At 56.6% G+C, this 23,439-nt stretch overlaps 2 protein-coding genes across 12 annotated transcripts in view; one reads left to right on the top strand and one right to left on the bottom strand.

Annotated features, from left to right (window-relative positions):
• Positions 1–2,194, bottom strand: part of ADGRG5 (adhesion G protein-coupled receptor G5) — a 24,267-nt gene extending 22,073 nt beyond the window's left edge. For 5 of the 7 annotated variants that reach the window (XM_067018496.1, XM_067018492.1, XM_067018495.1 and 2 more), the window contains exon 1: positions 1,867–2,194. The gene's annotated coding sequence lies outside the window, so the exon portion shown is untranslated. The remainder of the gene's footprint in view (positions 1–1,866) is intronic. The other 2 variants (XM_067018498.1, XM_067018494.1) reach the window with 2 other exon arrangements.
• On the top strand, positions 1,846–23,439 carry CCDC102A (coiled-coil domain containing 102A). Of its 5 annotated transcripts, none has more exons than XM_059043846.2 (10): positions 1,856–1,923; positions 4,763–4,900; positions 9,798–10,548; positions 12,619–12,845; positions 14,468–14,576; positions 17,053–17,169; positions 17,519–17,728; positions 19,159–19,329; positions 20,258–20,361; positions 22,822–23,439. In XM_059043846.2, exons 3-10 carry the CDS (start codon positions 9,958–9,960, stop codon positions 22,949–22,951), a joined length of 1,659 nt encoding a protein of 552 aa, XP_058899829.1. In that variant the 5' UTR covers positions 1,856–1,923; positions 4,763–4,900; positions 9,798–9,957; the 3' UTR covers positions 22,952–23,439. The 5 variants fall into 5 exon arrangements, with proteins under 5 accessions (XP_058899831.1, XP_058899829.1, XP_066874604.1 ...); XM_067018503.1 differs by lacking the exon at positions 1,856–1,923 and adding an exon at positions 1,930–2,168; XM_059043848.2 differs by lacking the exon at positions 4,763–4,900 and having other exon boundaries at positions 1,846–1,923.

The raw sequence follows: 23,439 nt of genomic DNA, 5'->3' as shown, positions 1-23,439 counted from the left end.
GCATTTCCCCAAGTTTAAAATGGGGATGTTCCAGTCCTCTGAGTACTCAATATCTGAAACTCTCAGGCCCAAAGTACACACAGTAAGCAAAGGCCAGCCACTGCAATATTTACAGGTTAGTTCCCTCTCAACCACCACATATCCCCACCAAAATCAGTCCCTAGCTGATTGTCAGGTGCTATTAACATTTAACCACGCAAATACAAAGCAAATGGTTATGAATGAAACTGCAAATCTTGCAAAAAGCGTGAGATTTCATGAAGTTGATGGAAGCGATGCTGTGGAAATGGAACAGCTGCTGACCACAGAGGAAGAGAACTTCTGTAAGAGAAATGACCAAGAACTTCCAGAGAGAACTGTTTGACTATCAAAGGATTCATAGTGAGCCTTGGGAGTGAAACCCCCAATACTTCTGCAAACAATGATCCTCTTGCTGCAAAGAACCAATACTTTGTTCATTCTAATGCATGCATGATTGCAACCATAATCTAAATACAGGCATACCTTGGAGATACTTCAGGTTCGGTTCCAAGACACCACAGTAAATCAAATATTGCAATAAATCGAGTCACACGAATTTTTTGGTTTCCCAGTGCATGTAAAAGTTATGTTTACACTACACTGTAGTCTAGTAAGTGTTCGATAGCATTATGTCTAAAAAAAACTTTTTGACTTAAAAATCTTTATTGCTAAAAAATGCTAACCATCATCTGAGCTTTCAGCGAGTCATAACCTTTTTGCTGGCGGAAGGTCTGAAATATTTTGAGGGTTATCAAACGGTGACACAGAGACACAAAGTAAGCACATGCTATTGGTGCCAATAGACTCGCTCTAGACAGGGTTGCCACAAACCTTCAATTTGTTAAAACAAAACAAAACGTCTTGTGAAGGGCAATAAAAAGAGATATGCCTCTATTGTTAATTATCGGTTCAAACTAATTTATCTTCTTCATTTTAGTTTCTTTTCCCATGTAAAGTCCCAATACAGCAAGGTTCCCTCCACTACCTCTCTGAACTTCTGGTCCTTTTTTTAGACGGATTCACCTCAGCGGCCTTCCAGCACGCAGGATGTGGTAAGAACAGGGCCGCCAGGCACCCGCCTCTCCCTCTCGCCAAAACCGAAGACACCCACTCCCAAGGGAGGAAGCCCCAAAGTGGCAGGGCGCACGCAAGGGCCCCAGAAGGTAATTGCCCGGGACCGACCCGTCAGCTGCGGCCCTACCCTGGCACATCGAAGAAAACCTCCGCCCGGCGGGCCAAGTGCCCCATCACACTTCTCAACACGCGAGGTTACTTTGGCCAACCCTTCTGTTGTACAAAGGGAAAACTGAGGCCCGATGAGGGGCAGGGACTTTCTGCTCCACGTCCACTCGGTGGCACAGCTGGCACTGGGAAGAATGCAGGTAACAAAAGTGAACACTCGGTAAACACGCTCCACGTGCTAAGCCCGGGACAGCCGGTGCCCACTTCTGCTGCTGGGCGCCTAGTATGTCACTGGCGCAAGGAGAAACCTGAGGCGGGAAAGCCGAGCCCCACGGGCGCCCCCAGACCATGCCTTCCTTCCCCCGCAACTCTCAGCCCCCATGCTGGGGTGGGGCCTAGGTCGGGGTCGGGCACGCTCTGTGCTGATCCCGCCGGCTCGGCCCGCGCCCCTCGCCCCAAAGTTAGGTTTGGGTCCCCCACCCCACCAACTAGGAGGACCAGGGTCAGTGCCAGTCCGCCAGGGTCAGTGCCAGTCCGCAACCCGCCGGGGCCCCACCGCCCCCGCCCCGCCGACTCCTCTCCCTCCCCTCCCCCCCGGAGGGAGGAGGAGACTCCGCGGCCCTCCCTCGGCCCTCCCGGCGGCGGCCGCAGCAAGGCCCGTACCCGCTCCGCCCATCCGCGGCGGGTCGGACGTCCGGAGCCCGCGGGTTCCCGGCCGAGGTGAGCGGGGCCGCCCATGCTGGAGACCGAAAGCCACGGCGTCCCAGGAACTCCCTCCAGGCCGCGAACCTTCCGCGGGAGGGAAGGGGTTAAGTTGGGGGCGTGTTGGAGGAGAGGAGAGCAGCTGGGGCTCTCGCATCCGCAGCTACCCCCAGACTCGGAGCAGAACTTCCTAGCCCCCTCCCCGGGTTCCCCCACCTCCTGGGGCCCGGGCCTCAGGAGTGAAGGGGCTGCGGGAGTTGGGGGTAAGGCAGGGCCGCCCTCGGAATGCAGTGGGCCGGGGCCGGACGGGAGGGGGGGCGCCAGCGGGCGGGGGCGGAATTTGGAACTCTCCCGGGGGACCCAACGTGGTCACCATGGCGAGTGCGGGATGGACGGGCGGCGCGGGCCAATCGGAGCGCGGCGCCACTGCCCCAGGCGTGCGGCAGCTGCCAATGAGGGACCGCGTGGTGGGGTGGGCGGGACCGCGTCTCGAGGGGCCGGGAGACCCTCCTCCCTCAGCCCGCGACTACCGTGAGCTAGGAGGCTGGGGAGGGGGCAAGGAAGTGAGGTCTAAGGCGGCTCGTGGTCGTGGGAGGGCAGAAGGGGAATTTCTGGAAGGAGTTGGGGCAGGTGGAACGACGGCTCAGTGCGAGGAGAAGGGAGTGGGCCTCGGTTGCCCCACCGTTCTGATTGTACGAACGACTGATGTCCCGCAAGCCCGTTCCCCATCCGGGGCTTCAGTTTTTCTGTCTTAAGTGTCGGTTATGTAGGACTGTTGTGGAGCTTGGATTAGTTCGTATTGGCGCAGATTTTTCCCACTTGTTGGACAAAGCTTTTAGGTATCTTGTTAGTGCCTCTCCCCATACAAGTAAGGAAACAGCCTCAGAGAGGGCACGGACTTGCAGATAGCACACAGCATAACAGAGGCAGAGATGAGACTCGTGGGAAGTCTGCTGTACAAGAGTGAATATAGTTCAAGGAGTTGCTCAGAGGCCCGGGGCAGGGGTCCGCCCCCATGAAAGGCTCCCATCCTCTCCCAGCTATGTTTTGCCACTTGGCCTGATGATTGAGGACCCCATTGTGTAGGTGGTCCCAGGGGCATCTTGCCCCTCAGGTGATCACGACCCAAGAGGGGAGTCTTGTCCCAGCATTCTAGCGCCCCACCCCCAGCCCTACTTTGCTGCTGGTCCTCTATGTGGATGTGGACCAGTAGCTGTACCTCTGGGTCTCATTTGGCCCATTTATAAAGAAGGGAGTTCTGATCGGTGATTTAGGATATCTGTGGCTCCTCGATATGAGATGGGGGTACCTGGGAACAGGCCAGGGGTGGCTACCCCCTTGGGCTCCGGTTCATCCTGCAGGCTCAGCTTACCTTCCTCCCTCCTTCTCAGTCCTCTCCTGGAGGTCCAGTGAGTGGAGTGTGGGCAGCAGGTCAGAGGGACAGGCGCCCACAGTTTGTGGGCTGACCAGCCTTGGACCCTGCACTTATCCAATCAGGCCGTCCTTTTTGGTTTCCTGCTGGGCTCTGCTCCCTGCCCACAGCGAGGCCTGTGGCCACAGGCCGGCCCTAGAGCCCCACCTGAAAGGTTCTGGGAGAACATAGAGGGTTTCTGAGCTGGAGGGAAGAGTAGGGCCACCAGGCGCATCGGCCCCAATCCCCTAAACTGGGCCCCATCTAGGCCTCAGCATTGCTTACCCTTCTCACTAGATATGAGTCATCTAAACATGCTAAGGGTGAAACACAAAGTTGTCCCCCTGTGAGTCAGGCTTCCTCAGGTAAGATGCCTGATCCTTGACCTGGCCATGAGATGACCTCTCCCTGTGACCTTGACCTCAGACAGACTCTGACACCTACCTGTCTCAGAGCCTGGCCACAAAGTGACTCCTGATCCTTAGGATGGCTCAACCCTCCCAGGTTATAGGCAACCCTTAACTGTTCATTTTCCATCCATCAACCTGGGAAGCATTTATGCAGCATCTGCGGCCTGTGCCGACGGCCAGTGAGACCAGGATGCCCTTGTGGACTTCACAGTGTGGCAGTTGCTGAAGAACAGGGAGGTGCCAGTGCTTTGGGAGCACTAACATACTCTGTGCGCAAGGTCAGGGAAGGCTACTCAGAGGAGAGGTATCCCAAAGTAGGTCTTAAAGGATGCGTAGGGGTTTGCCGCTGGAGAAAGAAAGGAGAAACAAACATTCCAAACAGGTCCATGAGCAGCAGGAACCACTGGTCAGTTTGTGCAGACAGGGCTGAGGAGGGCCTAGCCTGAGGCAAACATCGGATCAGAGCATTATGGTTTCTGTCCTATGAGTGGCCAGCCGCTGCCTGGAGCAGTGAGGATGGCTGCAGGGCTGGGGTTCAGGGACTCTGAGTCCCACATGGCCCTGCTGCCCAGCTCAGGGGTTGTGAAGTCATGGTTCGGCCTTCTGCTCTCCACCCCACCAGGCAACTTGGAGCAAATCTTGTACGCAGGGCCTGTCCTAGTGGCTCTGGGTGGCACAAGTGTCCTACCTGGGTTGGGGGAAGCCTGGACTGCAAGAAGAGAGAGGACAGCTGGCCAGGTCTGGCTGCGGAAGGTTATGGGTCTCTGCTCCCTGGCAGAGAGTGGGGCTGGGGAGGCCAAGGCGTTTCCTGGAGGTGGTGGAACTGAGCTTGAAGCATGGGTGGGGTTTCAGAGGCTGAGGGGGGCATCCCAAGTGGGGGAACAGCCTGAGCAGAAACCCTGAGGATTCAAGCAGGAATAGACCCGTCTGGCTGGTGGGAGGCAAGAGAGGGGAGGGTGGGTGGGAAAGGCTCTCTGGGCCTGTGGAGGCTGGTCCCTCCTCCACCTAATCCTTGGGAGGTGGTGACACCCTGCAGGAATCAGGAGGCCACCCCACACATATCTGCACACCCCTGGGGAAGAAGGCGCTGAGCCTGGTGGGGAAGGGCAGGCAGGGTAGGGCAGCTGGAGCCTCTACAACTGCAAGCTGAACCTCTGTGTGGCATCGACTCTCGGTGAGTGTGTACTTTACTAGGGCTTGGGGTGTGTGTGTGTGTGTCCGTCTGTGTCCCCAAGGCTGTGTTATGTGAGTGGGGTGGGGGTAGGGATGAGGGGAGGCGTTGCTGGGCAGAGTCTAGCTGCCCTTGAGTGTGTGTGCAGGGCTCCTGGTGTGCTGGGGGGTAGGCTTCTCCAGAAAACCGACCTTGGGCTCCCACCCTCATGCCTTTACATGTGCGCGCACAGACACCTTTCACGGGACCCTGGGCCTGCAGGAGGGAAGGCGGGAGGGCTGTTCAGAGCCCCTCTGTCCCCACTGCTCCCCGCCGCCAGCCCCCAGGAGGGGCCGGGCCAGGCTCCTGGGGAGGGGAACAGGAGCTGAGTCTGGAGCCCACCCCTGCCTTTAGTGTGGGCGCCTGGAAGCCATTAGGGGCCGGGGTGGTGCCTGCCCTGCCCCTGCACGACAGGCTTGGGATTCCTGGAAGGAGTGGGCCACCCCTCCCTGCCAAGCCCCATGCCAGGCCTGGCAGCTCCCAGAGCGTTCAGAGAGGATGTGGCAGTGGCCCCCCGCCCCCCCCCCCTCTCAGTTTAGGGGCTGCAGGACGGGCCCAGCAGACAGGGGACCGGCCCTGAGCACCCCCTCCTCACCACCACCCCTCCCCTGTTCCCAGCACAGCTCTGGTGGGGCTGCCAGGGCTGCCTGCTGGGCTGGCACTCGGATTTCCTACCCCCTTCCCCTCCCCCGTAGGCTCTCACATTGTTTTTCTTTTCCAAGAGCTTCTCCATGTGGAGCTGGGCCAGGAAAATGGGGCGAGGAGGAGTGTGAGTGTCCGTGTATGTGTTCGTGTGTATATGCTTGTCTTAGGGATGAATATGTATCTTTGTATGTCTCTGTGTATCCATCTTTGGGCATGTATATGTCTTCAGGTGTGTCTGTAACTCTCTATCTACAAGTGAGTGTCTCTCTGTGCATATAGTTGTGTGTGCATATGGGGCCATTTCTGAGTGTGTGTGTGTCTGCCCGTGTCTCTGTATCTATATTTACATGTATGGGATTGCTTGTGTGTCTGGGTGTGCACATGTCTGTGAATGCACATGGAATCGAGGCCAGCCACCTCATTGCACAGTTGGAGAGACTGAGTCACACTGGGCACGCAGCCTTCCAGGGATCCCTTGGGGAGTCAGGGGTATACAAGGACCTGGAACCTCGGTCTGTATGGCTGTGTCTGTGTGCGTAACTTTGTCTGTGCAGGTGTTACTGGGGTTGATACATACATGTTTGTGTGTCTGGAACTATGGTTGGTGACTAGGCATCACCAGTTACTCATATGTCCCAAACTTGGATGATTAAAATGCAAATTCCCAGCCCCACACCTACTGAACATGATTCTCTGGGGGGTGAGGCCCAGGAACTGCATTTTAAGCAAGTGTCCAGGTGAATCTGAAAAACTCCTTGATCTAGAAGTGCTGGCCTCCCTCACCCCAGTTCTACAGGTGGAGAAACTGAGGCCCAGTATGGGGCAGTGGTTTACATGAGGTTGGTGACAGAGCTGGGCCTAGAGCTGGTGCCTGGTGAAGGCAGACAGTAAACAAACAGCAAATGCACTAGAGAAATGTAGTAGGATCACTGAGCAACGCTGAGGCACTATGACACTGATGGTCATGAATTGAAACTGACACTGGGCCACACAGTGGTGTAAAACCTGCGATGCCTGGTTATACGGGTAACGGCAGGAGCAGGCAGAGCGGTGGAGGCGACCAGGGTTGGCGTTGCCTGGAGAGACAAGAACAGGTGAGGCAGCTGGGGCACTCAGGGCGTTTGTGAGGACAAGGTTGCGACCATGGCACGTAGCAAGGAGAGAAGGGACAGGGTGGGCAGTGGGCACAGTGAACGGGCAGGGCGATCGGTAGGCTGCAGCTCCTTTGGAGATTGAAGAATTTTTGGTGCTGGAGCCCTAGAGGGAGTGAGCTCGGAACTGACTCTTGAGAGAGGTCACAGCTATTGGTAATGACAACGGTTGTGGCCACTGGCATGATCAGGTTTGTGTTTTTATTTTTTTAATATAAATTTATTTATTTATTTTTGGCTGTGTTGGGTCGTCGTTGCTGCACGGGCTTCTCATTGCGGTGGCTTCTCGTGTTGCGGAGCACGGGCTCTAGGCGCGCAGGCTTCAGTAGTTGCGGCACGTGGGCTCAGTAGTTGTGGCTCACAGGCTCTAGAGCAGAGGCTCAGTAGTCGTGGCACACGGGCTTAGTTGCTCTGCGGCATGTGGGATCTTCCCGGACCAGGGCTCGAACCTGTGTCCCCTGCATTGGCAGCGGATTCTTAACCAGTGTGCCACCAGAGAAGTCCCAGGTTTGTGTTTTTAAAAACTCACTCTGGGGGGCTTCCCTGGTGGCGCAGTGGTTGAGAATATGCCTGCCAATGCACGGGACACGGGTTCGAGCCCTGGTCTGGGAGGATCCCACATGCCGCGGAGCAACTAGGCCCATGAGCCACAGCTACTGCGCCTGCGCTTCTGGAGCCTGTGCTCCGCAACGAGAGGCCGCGACAGTGAGAGGCCCACGCACTGCCATGAAGAGCGGCCCCTGCTCTCCGCAACTAGAGAAAGCCCTCGCACAGAAACAAAGACCCAACACAGCCAAAAATAAATAAATAATTTTATTTAAAAAACAAAACAAAACAAAACTCACTCTGGCTGCTGCTCTTGAGAATGGATCTGAAGAAGGCAAAAGGGAGCAGGGGGATGGGGCAGGGAGGGCGGTGGCTGCAGTCTCCCAGGTGGGAGATGATGGTGGTGGCCTTGACAGGTTAGTGGCTGAGGAGGAAGAGGTGGATATAGATCCACGTGATGTGTGGCAGACAGACTGACATGACTTGGAGGTGGGGAGAAAGCAGATTCCAGGATGTTCCTCACAGCGTGAAGGAGTAAGGAAATGATCTTCTCCCAGAGGGGACATCCAGAAGGAGGATCCAGGAGTAGGGAGAGTGGAGATGGTGAATGCCACCCGACCAAGCTGAGTCTCAGTTGTTTGAGGGACATGCTGGTGGTTTGGGCGGTCCTGGAGGGCAGCCCGGGGTGGAGAGAGAGACTCAGGGTTATTGAGGACATGGCGAGATGGCTCAGGCAGGGGCAGCCAGAGAGGAGAAGGGGGCAAGGACTGGAAGACACCAGCACTCCAGGGAAGCTGATGGGGAGCAGCTGGAGAAGAGGAGGAAAACCCGGAGAACATCCTGGGAGAGAGCGATGCAAGAAAGGAGGGATGGAAGGTGCCCAGAGCTAGAGAGAGCACACCTGTGAGGGCTAGGATGTGCCCAGTGGGTAGGGTAGGGGAGCTGGAAGCCAGCCTGGCAAGGCCTGATGAGAGAGAGAGAGAGGGAGGTGGACAGGGTGGAGACAGCAAGTGTGGACCCCTCTGGATGGGCCTTGAAAGGGGGGAGACAGAGAAGTGAGGTGAAAGTGCCAGGAGAGACTTCAACAGGTGGGGAGGCCCCCTGGAGAGGGATCGTTGGCAGGGGTGGGAGAAGCTGGATGTGGGGGGACCTTTGACCCAAGGAGGGAGAGCCCCTCTGTCCTCTTAGAGGCAGAGAGGAGGGGCCGTGGGGCTTGGGACAGGACAGGGAGGGAGTACCAGCCTGACAGCTTCTCTTTTCACTGCAAACTCTGACATTAGTTCACCTGTCAAGAGTGAGGGGCTTAGAGGCCGGAGGAGGGTGAAGAGGGCACACAGAGCATTGGCCAGACAGTGTTGGGATACTGTTCCGGTTGCTGAGAGCCCCACCAGCAGTGCCCTGATGGGTCCCTGAAAAAAGGAAGAGATGGCAATCAGGGCAGGGCCTTAGGGGCCCGGGGTGAGTATCTGTGGGACAGGCCCAGCTGAATGGGGAAGGAAGTACGAGATGCCCCGAGGGCCTGCTCCTGGTGAGCAGCACAAAGCCACCTGGAGGGAGAGTGTGGCAGGCTGGGGATAGAGAGGGGCACGTGTCTCACTTATTTTAAAGGGGACGTGGCCGTGAACAGCAGAGCTCTGCGGCAGGCATGGGGGGCACCTCACAACACCGCACCGCTACCATCTCGACACCGGCTTATTTCTGTCATACCACCAATGCGTGCAGGTATTCACCAAACCTGCCCCAGTGTTTGCGTTTGGACTTCTGGATGCTGTATCCGGATTAACACCAGGGCTTAACTTTGATGAGCCTCCCTTTCCTCTTCAGTAAATGTCTATAATTTCCCCCAAGTCTGTTGAGAGGATAGTTCACATAGCCATGGTGCCTGGGCCTCCACAAATGTCACTGTCATTGTCATCACGTGCTGGGACAAAGACCAGGAGCCAGCCCCTGCCCTGAGCATACTCACAGCCTAGGGTCAAGATGGGGAGCACACAGGGACACAGATAAGTGGTACAGTGAGATTGGCTAGTGGAGACATGGGCTGGGGCTGACTATCTGGCCCGAGGGGCTCTGGGAAAACTTCTTGAAGAAAGTGATATCTCAGATAAGTTTTAAGGATGAGAAGCATTAGCCCAGTGCAGAAAGAGGCTGGGAGGGGACTCCTGGAGGCAGGGCCAGCATGGAAGCATGCAGCATTCTGGGTGGAGAGAGAATAGTACAAGCCATTCACTGTGTGAGATGGGACCTGAAGGTCAGGGACAGCAGGTCAAGGTTTCAGATCAGCTGCGGCTGCTGCAGGGTGAAGGGACTCAAGGGGGGAGTCTGGAGGTCAGTGAGGAAGCGGTTGCTGGCCCTTGCTCACCATTCCAGTTTCACTGGGGCTTCTGGAAGTGACCATTTTCACTCCTCCCACCTTTGCCCGTGCTGTGCCCTCTGCCGGTTACTCCCTTCCCATGGCTGAGTTTAAGGATATGGACGGATGGTAGCCACCTCCTAATAATGGTTGTGTTCTCCCACAGGTTGGAGGAGGCGTCCCCCACCCCGTGGCCGGGAGAGCAGCGGGTAGCAGTGGCCATCATGCACAGTGGTATCGCGTCCGCCGCGCGCGCCCCGCGCCGCCTCTGAGTCTGGGAGTTCCAGCCCAGGGCCCGCGAGCCTGCCCGCCCCCGCGGCCACACCATGAGCCACGGGCCGAGCCCCCGGCTGGCCGAGTCCCCGCAGCTGTCCAAAGGCAGCCTCCTGACCATCTTGGGCAGCCCGTCGCCCGAGCGCATTGGGCCGGCCGACTCGCTGCCGCCCACGCCCCCAAGCGGCGCGCCCTCGCCCGGGCCGCCTCCCGCTCTGCCACTGCCGCCGGCGCCCGCGCTGCTGGCCGACGGGGACTGGGAGAGCCGTGAGGAGCTGCGGCTGCGGGAATTGGAGGAGGCGCGCGCGCGGGCGGCGCAGATGGAGAAGACCATGCGCTGGTGGTCGGACTGCACGGCCAACTGGCGCGAGAAGTGGAGCAAGGTGCGCGCCGAGCGCAACCGCGCGCGCGAGGAGGTGCGCCAGCTGCGCCAGCGTCTCGAAGCGCTCACCAAGGAGCTGGCGGGCGCGCGGCGCGAGCGCCAGGAGGCGCAGGGCGAGTGCGAGGCGCGGGGCCGCGAGCTGGCGCGGCTGCGGGGCGCCCGGGGGGTCATGGACAGGACTCCTGACTGTCCCGAGACCGAGCCAGAGAGGGAGCAGGAGCCAGTGCGTGACGTCGGGTCGGAGAGACCCCAGGGCAGCCAGGTGCGCGGTGGGGGGACGGGGCTGCTGGGAGGGGCCTTCGCGCTGGAGTTTAGAAGTGGGAGGGGCTGATTGACGGGCAGAAGAGGTGGCCGCCTGGCTCAGAAAGGGGGTGGTAAGGGCGGGGCCCGCAGGGAGGTTTCACTCCTTTAGGGGGTCGGGCTCTGCACTGCAGGGCCCCAGGTCACCTCCCTTCCAGAGACCGCCCGCAGGGCAGAGTCCCCGGTTCTGGTGGTCCCTCCACTCCCACACCTGAGTAGTCAACAGAGCCAAGAAATCCTCTTTCAGCAGGAGCAGGTTCTAAGCACTTACCTGGAAGACATCCATTAGTAGCAGAGCTGAATCCATTCATTCGTTCAATTTGAATTTAGGGGAAGGGGGAAACATTTATAAGAGATGTCAATCAAAGCTGAGGGGTGGGGGGTTATCAAGGCAGTGGGAGCACAGAGGAGGTCCCAGATCCAGGCCTTGAGGAGGGGCTTCACAGAAGCTTTCCTGGAAGCAGTCCATTTAAGCTGAGACTAGGAGGATGCGGAGGAATTGGCTGTGAAAAGTGCAGGAATGCATTCCAGGTGATGGAAATTCTGTGCAAAAACCTAGAGGCTGAGAGTGCCTGGTGAGTTTGGGAAATGGCATCCATGGTTCGATGGGCACCTCCACAGGGCGCTAGGCTCTGCATGTGCATTGTCTGCTTAATTCTCAGAGCAACCCCAGGAAGTATTTCCTTTACAAATGAGAGCGCTGAGGCGTTGAGAGGTTAAGTACCAATGGCTCCCAGCTGGTGACTAGAGTCACTGGGAGTTGCCCCCAGGTGAACTTCAGAGCCCATGGTGATAATAATCAGTGTATCTGGAATATTAATGGCGTGTATGGAGGGCAGCCTCCCCTGAACCAGCAGGCCTGTCACCAGAAGGCCATCTGGGGACAGTCCAGCCTCAGGTTGCTCCCAGTTTGGTCCCCAGGCAGGCCAGCTCCTCTAGCTAAGATTCTTGGCTGCCCCCTCTCCTCTCCTGCCTGTGGGCTAGAGTGGGCACCGCTGCCTCCTGGTGGCTGAAGCCCCTCTTCCCCAGGCCTGCAGGGTGTTTGCAGTTGGGGTTCATTGCTTTTCTTCGGGGCCGGGAATGAGAGCCCCTGTATACCAGCCAGCCTCACGGCACTATTCCTGTTCTCTCCTTCTTCTGGTTATGAGTCACAGTCGACAGGGTGGCAGGTACCAGCTGCGGGAGCTCTGGAGTTGCAGTCTGAGTTTGCTCTCCAGCCCAGCCCTGTCCTCTGTGACCCACAGCAAGTCCCTTCTTCCCTCCCTGTTTCCTCATTTGTGAATTGGAGCTTTGGACCAGGTGGCATCAGAGGCCCCCACCCAGAGAGTCTGAGATACAAGAGGAGTAGAAACTCCTCAGGGTGGCCCAGACTCATCTGGAAAGGCTGTGGGAAAATCCAGGCTGTAACAGAGACCACGGGAGTCTTGAGTCTGTAGTCAGAGGCAGGCCAGGGGGCAGACAAGGGCAAAGGGGAAGGGGAGCCTGGCAGGGAGGAAGAGGCCTCAGAGTGGAGTTAATAATCCTTCACTGCTTCCTATCTGGGAGCTGCTTCTGCTCGCAGAGGCCACCCACCTTCCTGTGCATCTTTTACCACTTATCATGTTTCAGGTGTTTGCACCTAAAAAACGGGATCTTCGAGTGGGAATTCCTTTTGAGGGAATCTAGTCCTTATTTGTTGTAGGAATCCCTGCTTCTACATACATTCACACCAGTGTCCCACCAAATGTTTGCATACTTCCACTGACAGGGAGCTTACCACCTATTCTGGGGACTCTTCCAGGATTCAGGGAACCTTAGTGGCTGACTCTGTATGTACTTCCAGGCAGTGCAGGGAGAGGGTGTGTCCCTCCCTCTCCAGGGGTGGAGAAGCAGGCAGCAGAAGAGGAAACTGGGGTCCAGAAGGACTGTGTGACTTGCCCAAGGTTACCCACCAAGCTGATGCCAGACCCTGGGCCTAGGAGAGGTCACGATGAAGGCTAAGAGACTGAGGACTCAGCGACCACTGACCCAGCCTCCGCCTTGGACCCCACAGGAGCTGGAGCTGGTGGAGGGCCTGCTGAAGAGCAGACCAGAGGAGCCCGAGGGCTGCTGGGAGGCACGCAGCGTAGGGGCCGGGGCCTCACGGGGCAGCTCGGGCCGCCAGGAGCGTAGCCGACTGCCCTGGGAGGACACCGCCACCATCGAGGAGGACGCCTCCAAGTTGACTGCCCTGCGGCTACGGCTGGATGAGTCCCAGAAGGTGCTGCTCAAGGAGCGAGAGTAAGTCCCGGGAGGCAGGCAGGGGCTGGGGGCCTGGCCAGGCCACGCCAGGGCATCCTCAGAATCACAGAATGAAAATCCGTGTCTCAGAAGGTGAGATTCACTGAAGCGGAATGGTACTGTTTCAGTCTTGGGACTTTAGAACAGTGGTGTGAGGTGTTTTTTTAATTATTATTAATTCAAATAATACGTGTTGGGCATCGGGGTCAGGCTCTGCTCGGCAGTGAGGATACAGCCATCAGTAAGACCAGAAATCCCTGCCTTCATGGGGGGAGAGTGCCGTGGACAAAAATAAAAGCAGGGAAGAAGGGATACGGAGGTTGGGGGGGGTTGCAGCTGGGAATTTGGCTTTGGACGTGTTGAATTTGAGATGGCACGGAGGCAGTTGGGGACATGAATGAATCTGGAGTTTGTCAGACGGGTCTGGACTGGAGGTCAAAATGTAAGAGTCATCGGCAAATAGATGATACTGAAAGCCGTGAGCTGGGGTGAGAGTGGATAGGGAGGTGGCCAGAGGATGGGGCCCTGAAGCTGACCAAATTTAGAAGAAGAGGGAAGCAGCAAAGGAGACAGGAGAAGGGAGCCAGTGCGGGGCAGAGAAAGCAGGAGAAACTGTGTCACGGAGGAGGGAGTGATCAGCTAGTCAAGTAGGAAGAGGACTGAGCACTGAGTGGATTTAGGACGTGGAGGTCACCAGTTACCTTGATCGGGTCACAAGCCCGATTATGATGAATATTTTGTAACACCCTCTTTTCTGTCCAGAAATTAAATACAAAGATAGTTTAACTTAACTACACACAGAAGTCTTTTAAAAATCAACATAATGCCCTTGTGAAGATAGAGGCAGAGATCAGGGTGATGCTTCTGTAAGCCAAGGAACACCAGAAATTGCCAGCAAACCACCAGAAGCCAGGGGAGAGGCATAGAACAGATTTCCTCTCACACCCCTCACATGGAAGCAACCCTGCTAACACCTTGGTCTTAGACTTGGAGCCTCCAGAACTATGAGACAATACATTTCTTTTTAAGCAAAGCAAACAAAAATCAACCTATTGTACAAACTAAAATGTAAAGAAATACTAGACTTTCAGAATGGGAGACCAGCACGGTGTGGGGTTGGTCGTAAAGCACTGTGTGCTGGGGCCAGATACCGTACTTGTTACCCACAGCGCCTCCTTCGTGTTCAGGACAGAGTGCAGGGTGGGGGGTCATGAGAACACATGGGACTGCCACCCAGTGATGATGAAAAGTGGGGACCCGTCCTTCAGAGAGTCACTGGAGAGTGTTTTCCAGCTTTTCCAACTGCAAAGCTGTGTGTTCAAACCAAGCCTACATAAAACAGATAGGAAGATATGGGGATCTCATTTGGTGGATAAGCCCAGGGCCCAGGGCCCTGGAGGCCCGGTCACTCTACACTGGTAGCTGGGCACCTGTAGCTGTGCAGAGGGTGGAGCTCCAGAAGAAAGGCAAAACCAGGGTGCCTGCCGCAGAGTGGGGTGCCAGGGCCTTGAATGCAGAGGCAAGCACTTTGGACGTGGGATTGACAGGTGCAGACTACGTAGGACTCAGTAGAGGGCCCCAGTGGACTCATCCCCGTTTATCCCTCCCTCTCCCCTCCCCAGGGATAAAATGGCACTGAGCAGGAACATTGAGAAGCTGGAGGGGGAGCTCAGCCAGTGGAAGATCAAGTATGAGGAGCTGAGCAAGACCAAGCAGGAGATGCTCAAACAAGTGAGTCCTGGAGACCACAGGGGCTTCCTGGAGGAAGCAGTGCTGCACTGTCGAATTTCAGCAGAGGGAATGGAAGAAAGAAGGGAATTCATTCATTCACTGTCAAGCACCAGCCATGTGCCATGCAGTGTTCTGAATACTGGGGCAGGCAATGTCCTTACCTTCAGGAGCTCACCTTAGGGGGGTTCGTGGTGAGGGACACCAACAGTAAGCAGGTAGATAAATTCAGAAGCTGTGAAAGAGTCAAAACACACTCAGAGAAATGAGGTGGTGGGTCATAGAAAGGCTTCTTTCTCTAAGAGGGTGACATTTGAGGCAAGAGCTAAAGTGATTTGAAGAAGCCACCCTTGAGAGGAGATAGGGGCAGAGTTCCTGGCATAAGGTACAGAAAATGCAAAGGTCCTGAGGCCAGAACAAGCCTAGTGTGTTCAGGAAATAGAGGCCAGTGTGGCTGGAGGATAGTAAGTGAGACATGAGATTGCAAGGAGCTAAATCTCATAGGCCTTGTAGACCAAGATGAAGGGGAGGAGTCTGGACATTCACTGGGCACATAGTGGGTGCGAAATCTCGCTGGAGCCTCACAGCAGTCAAGAAATCTGGGTCCTGATGTCCCCATCTTACAAGTGAGGAAATTGAGGCTCCAGCTGGCAGAGAGGGGATTCCACCACTGCCTTCTGAGGACTCAGGGCAGGCAGAGGTCAGGCTGGGCTTCCCTTACTGCTTCCTGTGCAGGCCCTGATGGCCACCAGGGGGCGCAGCCACCCACAGAAAGCTGGGCTGGATCCCTGCTTTTCCAGAAGGCGGGAGGTTCACAGACCTCAGAGCCTGAAACTGTCCTGGAAAACCGGTCTTTAAGTGGAATCTCTTTAAAGAATCTCCTAAAATAGAGCTTCGCAGACGTCACCCTCATCCTCCTGAGTCAGCATCTTTGGGGGTTGGGTCCAAGAATCTGTCTTTTTAATCTTTTCAAATTGTGTAATCTTTTGAAGAAAAGTGAGTAAGACACAACTGTGCAGATTTGCAGATACGTAATTATAAAGATTCTCATTTGTATCAGGCTTTCTTCCCTCAACATTCCATATTGAAGGCTCATGCATGCCATTACAAAGAGCATTCATCTGGCAGTTTTCCCTGCTGTACAATGAATCTGCACTATTTTAAAAGCACCCCTGGCGATTCTCATGTGACCAGCCCCACACCCACAGGCAGACCCGGATTCAGATCCACTGGGTGCGTTCAGCCAATGTTCACTGCCCTGGTCCCAGGCCATACAGGGATACGAAGGTGGGCAGACAGACACACTGTCTGTCCTCCCGAGCTCACATTCTTGGGGGGACGGGGGGGGGTGGAGAAGTACCCCTTCTAGGCAGGGAGGACAGGAGAGGCCTCCCTGAGGAGGGAGCATTTAGGCCAAGACCTGAGAATGAGAAAAGTCAGCCCTTCAAGATACCTCGGAACGGGGGCACCAGGCAGAGGGAACCACACGTGTGAAGCCTGCAATGGGCAGGAACTTGTGTATTTGAGGACTAGGGAGGAGACAGAGGGGCCCAGAGCACAGAGAGCTCAAGGGAGAGAGGTGGGAGATGCGGTCGAGGGGAGACAGGTAGGGGTCCAATCGTGTAGGGCTTTACGGGACTATAGGAAGGAGTCAGTTTTTATCTTTTTTAAAAATTTTATTTATTTATTTATTTTGGCTGCATTGGGTCTTCGTTGCTGCACACGGGCTTTCTCTAGTTGCGGCGAGCGGGGGCTACTCTTCGTTGCGGTGCGCAGGCTTCTCATTGAGATGGTTTCTCTTGTTGCAGAGCACGGTCTCTAGGCGCACAGGCTTCAGTAGTAGTGGCATGTGGGCTCAGTAGTTGTGGCTGGCGGGCTCTAGAGTGCAGGCTCAGTAGTTGTGGCACGTGGGTTCAGTAGTTGCGGCATGTGGGATCTTCCTGGACCAGGCCTCGAACCCATGTCCCCTGCATTGGCAGGCCGATTCTTAACCACTGTGCCACCAGGGAAATCCGTCAGTTTTTATCTTAAGGAACCTGGGAATGGAGCTATGATCGGGCTTATCTTTTTTATTTTTATTTATTTTTTGGCCACGCCGCATAGCTTGCAGGATCTTAGTTCCCCAGCTGGGGATTGAATCGGAGCCCCCTGCAGTGGAAGCGCCGAGTCCTAACCACTGGACCACTAGGGAGTTCCCCTGGGTTTATCTTTTTTAAAAGCTCCTCCTGGGCTATTGTGGTGGAAAACGGGTTGACTGGGGAGGTGGGGGGCAAGAGTGGACACTGGGAGGCTAGATGGTAATTAGGTAGGAGGTGAGCGATGTCAGAAGAGGCAGAAGTGGTCAAGTTCGGGGTCTGTTCTAGATACCCGGTGGCCCATTTGGGCACCACCTCAGGCTCCTTGCTGAGCCCTTATGCACCGGTGCCCACCCCCCAGGACTGGTGGTCCTCACCTAACCAGGCTGTGCTGTATCATGCAGCTCAGCATCCTGAAGGAGGCCCACCAGGACGAGCTGGGCCGCATGTCGGAAGACCTGGAGGATGAGCTGGGTGCACGCTCCAGCATGGACAGGAAGATGGCGGAGCTGAGGGGCGAGGTGAGGCCACTGGGAGCGCCTGGGGCTCGGGGGACCAGGGGCCCTGCCACCATCAGTCATTCACGTAGAAGAGGGCAGGAACCAGGTCTGTACACTAAGGGGGAATCAGCCACACCCCGAGGGTGCTCCAGTCTGCAGGGGGTGGGCCTCTCTCCCACACAGAGACTAGAAGTGCCCTCACATCCTGCACACTTGAAATGAGCCCGGGTTAATTATAGCCGCTGCAGCTGGACCTGCTTCCCGGAGCCAAAAAAACGGCTGCAGGAGGAGGTGGGGAGGGGGAGCCTCCAGCTCTGGCCTTCCGTGCCCCCTCCCTGTGGACCCCTCCGCCTGTCCTGCCCTGTTGCAGATGGAGCGGCTGCAGGCGGAGAATGCAGCCGAGTGGGGTCGCCGTGAGCGGCTGGAGACAGAGAAGCTGGGCCTAGAGCGTGAGAACAAGAAGCTGCGAGCACAGGTCGGGGACCTGGAGGAGGCGCTGGCCCGGCGACGGCGGCAGACAGCCAGCGCGCTGGACTGCGACCTGCGGGCCAGCCAGGCCGCGCTCTTCGAGAAGAACAAGGTGGGGTGGCGCGGCCAGGGCTGGGGCAGAGCGCCTCCTGGGTGTCCGGCTCCAACCCGCAGGGTGCCAGGGACCGTTGAAGTAACAACTACGGACAGAGGTCGTAATCGCCCCAGCCACGGCTCCTGCCGGGCACCCACTGTGGGCCAAGCTAAGTGATATCATAGTAGCTGCACTTATGGGGCACCACTGTGGGCCAGGCCCTGTGCCGGTGCTTTTTGTCCATGATATCACTTAATCCTCTCAACAGCCCTTTTATTAACCCAACAAATGTTTACTGAGCACCGTGTGTAAGCCTTGTTCTAGGTGCTGGGGACACAGCAGTGAACGGACAGGAGGGACGTGGCCTCCCCTCGTGGAGCTGGTGGCTCAGGGAGATGCAGGTGTTTTTCCCTCCCTCACACACTCAACGCTGGTCACACAGCTCCATGGCTGGGCAGGAAGAGGGAAGAGGAAGTACCAGGGGACCTGGCTTAGGCCCGGGTCATGGGGAGACTTCCCTGAGGCAGTGACGTTTGAGCCCAGGTCTCAAGCGAAAGCAGGTGTTGACTGGTAGTGAACGGATTCCGGGAGAGAATTCGGAAATACTGTGAATGAACGTCCCATGGTGACAGGGACATGGAGCGTTGGAGGAGCAGGGTGGCTGGTGGGGCTGGAGGGCAGTGGGCAAGAAGGACGTGGTAGGTGAGGCAGGAGCTCAGGGCCACCTTTGAAGAGTAAGAGGTAGGTGCAAGCAGGCTGTGGTTCTCAGCGCTCACTGTCTGCTGTGTGGAAGGTGGATAGGAAGGCAAGCCGGTGGGGAGCCTGTCGCCGTTTCCTGGGGCAGCGGGAGATGATAGAGGCCAGGACCAGGCTCAGGATGGTGGAGATGGAACAAAGAGGATGGATTCAAGAGACCTTTAGGTAGTGCCTGCCCCCATTTCATGGATGTGAAAACTGAGGCTCAGGGAAATCACTGAGCTCAGAGGTGGGCACCTCTTCTCCTGGCTGCTCATCCCCTTCCCAGCCACTCTGGCTTCTGCTCTCTTTTCTTCTGACACCCACTCCCCAGCTTAGCTCATCTCCAGACCCAGGGCTTTAATGCCATTTACACACCAAAGAGTCCCGACTTCACCCCTCCCCAGAAAACATGACTCAGCTCAAGGAGGCTGCTGGACACCTCCATGTCATCTCCAGCAGGCGCCCCAGAGTTACATGTCCGGAATGGAGCCACCAGTTCCACCCACCTCTTCCCTCATTGCCCCGCATGCCTTCTCACCTCACTAGATGGCATCTCTAGCCTACAGCTGCTCAGCCAGCTCTAGTACTGGTATTTTAGACAGCAGGTGGAGAGATTCCGGGCAAGAGAGACACCCCTAGAACCCCTAGAACTGCCTGACCTCATGGAACTCCCTCGCACGAGCCCTCCCCCAATCTCTGCTCCCCTGCAGGAGCTGGCAGACCTGAAGCATGTGCACAGCAAGCTGAAGAAGCAATTCCAGGAGAAGGTGGCGGAGCTGGCACACGCCAACCGGCGGGTGGAACAGCACGAGGCAGAGGTGAAGAAGCTGCGGCTGCGGGTGGAGGAGCTCAAGAAGGAGCTGGCCCAGGCTGAGGACGAGGTGAGCGCCTGCTGGGGCCCAAAGCAGCCCTCTGCTGAGGCCTGCAGACCTCAGCTGGGGGAGATGGGAGTGGGGCTGCAGGGCCCTCCCATGTCGGTCCATGCTGGGTCCCCTGGCACAAGCCTGACTCTCAAGAGGGACCCAGGATAGAGCAGGTGGGTGGGTGACAGATGGTGTGTGGGTAGGAGGATGGGAAGAAAAATGGACAGACAAGGTGGATAAGTGGTTGAATAGATTAATGGATGGATGAGTGGGTGGATATGGAGTTGGTTAAATAGAAGGACAGAAGGATAACTCCATGGATGGATGGACAGATGGATGGAAGAGGGAGAGAGGATAGATGGATGAGGTGTAACAACAGATGCCTGATGGGTGATTGGTTGGATGGATGGATGGATAGGTAGATAGATGGGTGGATGGATGGATGATGGATGGATATGTGGAAAGATGGATGACTGAGTGGATAGTGGAAAGATGGACAGACAGCCGACCGGGTCAGTGGGTGGAAGAATGAATGGAGAGGGAAAGAAGGAGAGAAGGATGGAAGGACACAAGGGTAGGGTGAATGGGTGTCTGAAGAGATTAACGAACGGTGAGTGGGTAGGTGGGTATCTCCATGAGCAGATGGATATTTCCGTGGATGAAGGATCAGATGGACAGATTCATAGGGTAGGTGGGTTGATGGGTGGATCAGTAGCTTGGGGCGTTAGAGGATGGGTAGATTTGGAAGGGGGGGGCAACAGCAAAGAAGAGAGGCGAAAGGGATGTTTCCCTGGAGGAGGTGGGCCTCAAAGGAGCGACAGGAATTGCTCTTGGGGAAGATCATTCCCACAGAGGAACAGCAGGAGTGGCTGGTCCTAAGCAGATGGCAGGGCAGGCTGGCGTAGCCCAAGGTGACTCCTGTACTCTTGGCCCTGCTCACCCCCAGTTGGACGAGGCTCACAACCAGGCGCGTAAGCTGCAGCGGTCACTGGACGAGCAGACAGAGCAAAGCGAGAACCTGCAAGTGCAGCTGGAGCACGTGCAGTCCAGGTGGGCCCAGCGTGCAGCCCCTCGGGGGGAGGACTCCTGGCTGGGGCACAGAAACAGGGCAGAGGCGCTTCCAGCCGAGGGAAGCCAAGGGTCAGGGGTCAGGGTTGGAGCCCTGAGTGGGGCTAGTGGGGAAGACAGAGAAGGAAGAGATCTGGACATCCTGGGGCCAGAATCCTGTCCCCTCCAGGCAGGAAGGGCCAGGGCCAGGAAACCAGGGAAGGGAGTGCAGGAAGTAAGACCAGCTGGGAGCCTCGGAATTGTGTCGTGTGTCCAGAGGATAGGAGGGGCGGCCAGAGAGGTCAGGCCCAACGTGGGGCAGCAGGGAGGGCCAGTGGGTCTGGGGAGTCTTTGATAAGAAGACCGAGCAGGCTGGGGTGATCCTGAAGGACTGGAGGGCAGGGAACCACGGAGGAGCCCCGGCCTTGAGGGTAGCCCGGACCCCCTCATCTCTAGGCAGGACCCATCAGCCTCAGTGAGGGAGGACCAGAAGGTCTGGAGGACCCACCCAGCACACTCTGCATCCCTCCCCTGCCTCCCTCTCCATCACAACACCCTGTGAATGGCTCTCTCCCCCGACTCCCCTCAGAGACATGAGATGACAGATAATATCTAGTCCAAGCCCCTCCACATTTCAGAAGCCCCCACCTGAGACTGACTCTTCCTGTGCCATGCCTGGGGCAGGCCCTTACCTACATCCTCTTATTTCATGGCATAGACGGAGCCCAGGCTCTGCAGCAGGGCTGCCTGGGTGGTTGGGAATTCTGGCTCTGCACTTACTAGCCATGTCATTTGGGGCCACTTACTTGACCTCTCTTGGTCAGAGTTTGCTCATCTGTAAAATGGGCCTGATAACAGTTTTTATTACCTCTTGGTTGTGGGAATTAAATGAGCTGATCTATGCTTATAAAAGTACCTGGCACATAATAAATGCTAAATAGCAGTAGAGCTTTTGTATTTGGGTCAGATATTGTGCTGTAAGAATCATGCTCGGGCTTCCCTGGTGGCGCAGTGGTTGAGAGTCCGCTTGCCGATGCAAGGAACACAGGTTTGTGCCCCGGTCCGGGAAGATCCCACATGCCGCGGAGCGGCTGGGCCCGTGAGCCATGGCCGCTGAGCCTGCGTCTCCGGAGCCTGTGCTCCGCAACGGGAGAGCCCACAACAGTGAGAGGCACGCGTACCGCAAAAAAAAAAAAGAATCATGCTCCTATGAGAGAAGGAAAGGGAGAGATTTTTTTTCCTAGGGGGCTGGCAGACGAGGAAACTAAGGCACGAGAGGGTAAGTCCTTCCACAGCTACACAGCTAGTGGGTGGTCAGGCCAGATCACCCCCCCACACATGTGCCGCCTGACCCCTCATTTACAGAGCATGTACTATGTGTGCTGAGTTTCTGTGGCTTAGAGTACAAGCTATGGAGCCAGACCTGTCAGCTGTGTGACCTGGCCAGCCAAGGCTCAGTTTCCCCAGCTGCCTGGGATGCTGCCTGTAAAGTGTTGTTCAGGGGCCCAGGCACAAGTCCAAGTCAGGCTCAGTGTCTGGCCAGCTCTGTCCTGCCGCCCCCGCCCCGCCCCGCCCCCGGCCCCACCCAGCACACACCCCTCCAAAGGCTGCCTAGCCTCAGGGCTCTCCCGCAGTCTTGGCCACATTCTCTGGGAGCCATAAACTCCCAGAATGGGCAGACAGGCTCTGCCCAGCCTCTCAAGTGCTTCCATCAGGGAGGGCGGGGCTGCCCGGGACCGCTGCCTCATTTTATTTCCCAACTTTTTGTGCTTTAATGTTCCGGGGACAGCTCACTAAATCACAGTGCAGTAATGGAGGCCCCCGCCTGTGCCCCTCCCTGCCGTGTTAATAATTCATACCTTCCAGTAAGATGCAGCCTGGGCGGCTACTCTGCTGGGGGTGGGGTGCAGGGGAGCCAGGGGAAAGGGGGGATGGGCATTTCCTCCACCAGCTCTTCTTAAAGGGAAGTTTGCCTCGTAAATTTTGGCTTTGGGAATTTTAATGTGGAGAAGAACTAGGGTGGAGCGCTTTCTCACTGACATTAAGGATGTAGGGGACTCAGAAGTCACACACCCAAACTCTCTTCCTGTGGGCTTTGGAGCCCGGCTTGGGTTTGAATTCCAGCAGCATGACCTTGAGCCTGCTGCTTCACCTCTCTGAGCCCCTGGCCCGCTCCAGAGCCAGCCATCCAGTTCAGAGCCCAGCACCTCTCACTGCTGTCTGTGGGACTTCGGGCAAATTACTCAACTGCTTTGTGCCTCAGTTTCCTTGTCTGTAAGATGGGGGTGACAGAAGCACCTCCCTCATTTCAGGGGCTTCTGGGAGGATGAAGTGAGGTGAGGTGATGTTTGTAAAAGGCCCAGTCTGGTGCCTGGCAGCAGGGAAGCCCTAGGGGTGGCTTAGCTGCTGTCAGCACCAGCTGATCAGGCTCATCCCTGACCCGCCTGTCACCCCACCCCACAGGCTCCGAAGGCAGCAGCAGAACGCCCCCCTCTTTGGAAAGATCCGCAGTGCTCGCTTTGGCGCCGAGGAGGCGGGGGACGGAGCCAGTGACCTGGACGAGGATGAGGACCTGCAGATCCAGGTGGCCTAGAGCTCCCAGGGCTGGGCAGGACTGGCCAGCAGCCGGGGCCTCCAGGTGCCCAGGCTGACCAGCCACTTGAACTGATGCAGCTACCTGGGCTCGCTCTGGGAGCAGACCACGGTCCCTGCCACAGATGACTTCCTTCTCTCCCACAGTGGGCATCGGTGGTCCCACCTTACCTACACTCTGTGAAAGGGAAGCCATGGCCTATTTTTTAATATATATATATTATATATATATATATAATATATATATATATATGCCTGGGGTCCTTGGACCCATTTGGTTTTATAGACAAAGGACCACTCTGAGGCCCACTCTAGGTGACCCCCACACCCAGGACCTTCTTGCAAGGGGAGCGGGTGTCAAAGGAGGGCTGTTGGGGCCTCCACCCAGGCTGCCTCTCTGGGCCTTAGGGGTTAGGCGGGGGCTGTGGCCGTTCATAGTACAGTGTGATAAACCCAGTCTTTTGTAATAAATGGAGTTCAGGTTCTCGA

The sequence above is a fragment of the Kogia breviceps genome, chromosome 18 (assembly GCF_026419965.1).
Source record: "Kogia breviceps isolate mKogBre1 chromosome 18, mKogBre1 haplotype 1, whole genome shotgun sequence".
Taxonomy (NCBI): domain Eukaryota; kingdom Metazoa; phylum Chordata; class Mammalia; order Artiodactyla; family Physeteridae; genus Kogia; species Kogia breviceps.
Note: the sequence above shows the minus strand (reverse complement) of the source record. Positions and strands in the feature narration are given on the sequence as shown.

Coding starts and splice junctions, on each gene's coding strand:
- CCDC102A (XM_059043848.2), top strand. CDS start 9,958: ATGAGCCACGGGCCGAGCCCCCGGCTGGCCGAGTCCCCGCAGCTGTCC. Junction 10,549..12,618: donor AGAGACCCCAGGGCAGCCAG/GTGCGCGGTGGG, acceptor TGGACCCCACAG/GAGCTGGAGCTGGTGGAGGG. Junction 20,362..22,821: donor CTGGAGCACGTGCAGTCCAG/GTGGGCCCAGCG, acceptor CCCACCCCACAG/GCTCCGAAGGCAGCAGCAGA.